Source organism: Cyprinodon variegatus, unplaced genomic scaffold (genome assembly GCF_000732505.1).
Source record: "Cyprinodon variegatus isolate N-32 unplaced genomic scaffold, C_variegatus-1.0 Scaffold1269, whole genome shotgun sequence".
In the NCBI taxonomy this organism is placed as follows: domain Eukaryota; kingdom Metazoa; phylum Chordata; class Actinopteri; order Cyprinodontiformes; family Cyprinodontidae; genus Cyprinodon; species Cyprinodon variegatus.
Window position 1 is genome coordinate 154598 of NW_015151722.1, and position 5607 is coordinate 160204.

Here is a 5607-nt window from a genome sequence, read left to right on the forward strand (position 1 = left end):
TGACGTAGGCATCACAGGAGTAAATGGGAATTGGAAAGCATCTAAAGCTTCTGGAGCTCATAAACAGGGGAAGATCATAGTATTTCTAATGTCTAGTGCTTTCAAAAGCATTTATTTTACTTTTTTATGTACATATCTCTCCCAGATAGATTTGTATTATGCATTTTTTATAGCTGTAAGCTACAGTGAAGGCGTGTTTTCTTAAGCAATAATAAACCAAAATGTATTATCCTAAACACAACCTTGGCTAATAAAGGTATTTAAATAAACTTTTTTCTCACTCCTTTCTTTATTTATTCATATTTTCATCTTTTATGTATATAAATGTATTTATTTGTTCAAGCCTAGATGTATTTATTTGTTTTAGGCCTATTTTTCCATAAAGTCTCAGTGTTCATTTTCTATACTTATAATCTTTATTTATTTATTTACTTAGGGAACCCTCAAGTGCCCTTGAAGGTTGCTTTTTCTTTATTTTGTTGTACTTTTTTGCACAATGATATAAAGGAATTCTGATTTTATATGTTTCACTTTTGTGCGTTTCCACATGCTTCATTTTTCTACCGGTACACATGGATTTTCTCACTCAGAGAAGTTAAATCATGTTTTTATTCGATTTCAAATGTACAGATAAAAGACAAACAATCATAACATACATCTAGATTTAATTCACTAGTTATTTAGTGTAAAGAGGTTTTCAAACACTTTCAAACTAAAATATTTAACTGGTCATGTTTTACTTTAGGTTTTGTTAGAACATGAAACATTTTTATCAACGATCAGAACAAATATTCAACAAGCTGGATCTCATTGAAGTAACAACTGGATTTTCCTGTTGGACATGAATGCATCATGGCTTTGTGTTTTGTTGCCACCATGGAGCCGGACCGGCTGACCAAACTTTGGGCGGGGTTAATGGACTGGGAGGAACTGTCTGCTTTTTGTGGACTCTGACTCTGGGCTCGCCTTCATTCTGACTCTCCTGTGCTGATCCAGCTCCGTGTCTCTCTGGTTTCTACCTGAACCGAACCTCACTCCTGTAAGTACCACAAACCCTCATGTATTTACTAGGATCTGCAGCTCTGCGTGGAGTTAAACTGGAAGCTTGTAATCCAGAAGGGTTGTCATTCTGTCACACCCACTGGTGGAAACTTACAGGAAAAAACCACCAGAGAAACAAAAAAACACAGCTGGAAGTATTTGGTTTAAAATCAAACGGAGACATTTTTCAAACTTTTTTAGGTCTTTTTTGTGGGTGTTTGAATTTGTAGTTAATGATTACCTGATTAATATAGGAAAGAGTTTCTCTGTAGTTAAGAAAGAAGCATCTAAACAGCTCCCCCTGGGTTCACCTCTCAGAGCCTGAGGAATGTTCTTTTTTTAACTAACAGCATAAAACCAACTGATTGTTATTATTTTCCAGCATGATTGCCTTTAGGTATAATATGATGATCTGCACAGGGGTGGAGCTAGATGGGGGGCTAGGGGTGGCCATGGCCCCTGTGGGCCTCCTCACCGTTTTTCCCTCTAATACAGACCGTGGCAGCATACTCTCAAGTGGAATGTTCTAACTTATTTAACATTTTAACTTTTTAAATGTTAACAGTTATTTGACAACAAAAACATTGTCGTTAATTATGCATATCAGTATACTAACATTAAAGATGATAAATACAGAATTCATGCTCTTTTCAGAACTAGATTCTGTCTTAAAGAGAAAATTATGTCTCTGCAAGTCATCCGTGAGTTTTCATTGAAATCAGAAATAAATAACTACCTTAATAATAAGTAATTAATTTAAAGTAGATATTAGTACGTGTAAATATAAATTTTATGCAGAACAATTATTGATAAAAATAGGTAAGTAGTGACAATTAATAAGATGTTCGCTTGAGAACTCAAACCTGAAAGTATTTTGTCCACTAGTTCTTTAATTTAGACTGCATGCATGTTTCAATATATGTTTCTATTTGTTAGCAAAGGCTGTATGAAAGTGTAGTTAGGCTTTATTTAAAAAATATGGATGTTGTGGTCGTTAATTTTCCTTTTTGGAACAGCGATTGAACCTGAGTTTCTGGCACCTCTCTGCTTTTGTCCACCCCTCAGTCTACATTGGTTGTTTCCTGGCCACCCTGGCCACGCCTCTGGATCTGCAAAAGCGTTTCTTTCTATTCAGTCATGTAGCTTTTTCACTAGGATTCAAATCATTAATGTATTTGTAGTTTTAGCAATGAACCAACACAAACAGATAAAAACAAAGTTCTGCATTAAGTGTAGAACAACTAGATATAGATCTGATTGGTCAGATTAACAAAGGACAGGATTTATTTTACTCATAATTTAGAGGTTTACGTCCAAGAAGAGTACTCTGCCTTTTACTATTTACAAACTCCCAGTTAGCTATTTTAAGGTAACAGATTTTAAGGTACCACCTTGAACATATTTCCCTTGGAAAGGTCTAATCTGATGTACCATTACTGGAGCCACATCCAGAGGTCAAACAGCCACTGCTTGAGGCCTAAGAACCCCCCTCAGCTGTGAAGTGAGGGGATGACAGCATCATATTTTAGGACTGTTTTAATGCAGGAGGAATTTGTACTGTTAGAATAGATAGAATCATGAGGGGAAACAATGGACATACTTCTGAACACATCCACCTGGAAGATCCCATTTAGACACATAATGATCTCAGATGGACAATGTTCCTCGGCTCCTGAAGGACAGCAAAGTCAATTTTGGAGGTTTCATCACAAAGTCCTTATCACAGTCCTGGAGACGATTAGTGGGCGGAGCCTTTGATGCATGTGTGTATGTGTGAGTAAGGCCTCCTACAAACCTGACCCAATTACACCGATTCTGTCCGGAGGAATGGGCCAAAATCCCAACAGTGTGCTGTGAGAAGCTTGTGGAGCAGAACCCAAAACATTCCACCCAAATCAAAAAGTTTGTACACAGTTCAGACAAGATCTTAGGAAAGTGATGGAACCCTCTAAATTTCAGCAAATTGAAAAAAGAACCTGATCACATTGATGTGGCAAATAGGAACAATTTAATTGAATTGAATTGAAACGACACTGATACCTTCACCTTACAGAACCAGGCAATTAATAGAGTTGGGTTCATTTTATTTATTTTCTTTGAATAGAATAAAGATTTATTTAAATGAACCTGTAATCCCAGCAGAACCATTCAGACTGATCCATCCATGCCCCAAGTTCCTGGGGCATGGATATTTAGCAACATTTCAGACCCTCTAGTAGTTTTATTTTTAAAAAAAAGTGCCTAGCATCAAATCTAGTGACTTTTTTCTGCTACTGAAGACTTTGGCAACAACATATAAAAGCACCAAACTTGGCTCTCCAGAGCAAGTAGATTGGTAACCCCGCCTCCTGCTCTCCACTATCTTGTCTGCTGCCATGACTCATGCAAATATTTCATTTAAATGACTACAGTGAAAAAATGACCTTTTTTTTTACTGTCATCTTTTTGGAAACAGAGGAAGGAGCAATCAGGTTAGTGAGCTTAGTGCTTGGGAAAAAAATGTTTCATTCCTTGTTAGACAGCATGAAAAGTCATCAGAGTACAGAACATAGAGAGAAAAACAACAAGAAATGGACAAGAAGAGAGGGACAAAACATAGAAAAAATTATGTCTAATCTATTAACATTTCTGTATCTGTATAATGGGTCTGTTTTATGTGTTGTCTTCTAAATTCAGGCCCCCTGCCTGCCTTTGCCAAGGGCCTCAAATTTCCTAAATCCGCCCCTGATTCTTTTGTTTATATCCTGACAATCTGATATGTCGTAATTCCAAGAACACTATAACATAAATTATGTCGAACTGGTTATTCTGTAGCTTATAGCTGAGTCCAATTCAAGTCTCTAATCATGGATAAAAGAAATATTTCTTATAAAAGAAATTTCTGTCAATTAGTTTGCCTGAAATCTACATTACTGTTGGTTAGAAATCCAAACTTGTTCTGTTTGAACTGGGACCTTCCAAACATCAACACTTCCAAACATAAACCTAAAAACGTAAACCCTTTTACATTCTTTTCAACATCTAGGGAAAAAAGTCATTAGCCTCTTTGAATCCTCCTGAAATTGATCAAGTGTTATTTATACCCAGTCAGAAACATACATGCATTTATGTGCAAATGGAAAAGAGAACAAAATTCCACTATTATCACTTCCCTTTATTTTAAGATCTTTTCACTTATTTATTTCATTAATCTGTTTTATCCTTTACTCTGTGAGGTTTATATCTGAGGAGGAGGAATTTTTGATAATATTGAGAAATGAAGTAAATCAGAATATTTAATCAACTAAACCTGCTTTGGTTTTTTTTTTTGATGAGCAGGAAGTGTGTTTGTAGTGATGCAGTTGGCTTAACATTGAAAAAGGATCAAATATTATAAATTATTATTTTGAATAATATGTATAGCAATGTTTTTAATGATGAAGCTTCAGCCAAAGGTTCTGATAATTTTAGGTTCTACAACCAACTTATTTCCTGTTTCCTCAGATCGTCACCATGTTTCTGGCTAAGAGTTTGATTGGTGGGATTCTGAATGTTGTCAGGTGAGCACAGAGTCTAACAGTTTTGATTGATTTTTGTTGTTTTTGCTAAGCTAATGAGGTTTCTCTTCTTTCCTCCAACAGCAACATCGACCCTTCTCAGTTCATGCCATCAGACCCTGTAAGTATGTCGGAGGAAACCCTTATGCTCCTTTTACACTAGTACTGACTCTGAGTGATTCACTATGGTTTAACTTGGCTTTTCCATTAGTATTATTTAGGTTACTATTGGGAAAGAATTACTTCTTTTTTTTTTTTGTTGAGATGGTGGAGGGGTTGGGGGGGTTGCCGATCGTGATGATCATTTTGATATCAGACTAACCGATCCCCAATATGCTGCCAGTTTAAAGATGTTACACAAGTCTACATTTAAAACAAAAAATAAACAATTTTTTACATGAAACATTAACATTCAAATAGCAATGCAATTGATCTGTTTCATGTAGTTAATGTATTTGCTGGTGAATCAGCAATTGCATGGACGTCTCTGCCGAAAAGCAAACACCTCCTTATTCTGCTGGAGGTTTATTTGTGTCAAAGGAAGTTTTTCCTCTCCACTGTCTCTGCATGCATGCTCAAATTGAGGGATTGCTGAAGAGTGAATAACAAAATGCAAGTGATAAACCGTTACTGCAGGCTTATCCTACAATCAGCTGGTTTTCCTTGGTAGAAAACTTATAACCAATCTTCCCAGATGGCCTCATTGAATTGTCTCTGTAAAGTGCCTTGAGATGATGTGTTGTGAATTAGTGCTATATAAACAAACTGAATTGAATAGGAAGGTAAATACCTGAAATTCTTTTTACCTGGTTGCTTGCCGTTCCAATCATTCACAGCTGCACTAAAAATGCAACATCAGAGGATGTTTGGTCACTGATTGGTTAGGGTGAGACATCCTTGTCCGTCTTTAACCGGTACATTAGATCATGCTGAGATTATCAGAATCAAGTTTATTGTCAAGAGGGTTTGTACTTATGAGGAATTTTACTTGGTGTTGATGGTCTAGACAATATATATATATATATATATA

At 36.0% G+C, this 5607-nt stretch overlaps 1 protein-coding gene across 1 annotated transcript in view; it reads left to right on the forward strand.

The window, feature by feature from the left end:
* Positions 1–909: 909 nt before the first annotated feature.
* The window catches only part of LOC107102521 (calpain small subunit 1-like), a 12183-nt gene continuing 7485 nt past the window's right edge, over positions 910–5607 (forward strand). The window contains exons 1-3 of the mRNA XM_015401863.1: positions 910–1039; positions 4525–4580; positions 4662–4698. Coding sequence (XP_015257349.1) covers positions 4534–4580; positions 4662–4698 — 84 coding nt within the window. The 5' untranslated portion in view covers positions 910–1039; positions 4525–4533. The remainder of the gene's footprint in view (positions 1040–4524; positions 4581–4661; positions 4699–5607) is intronic.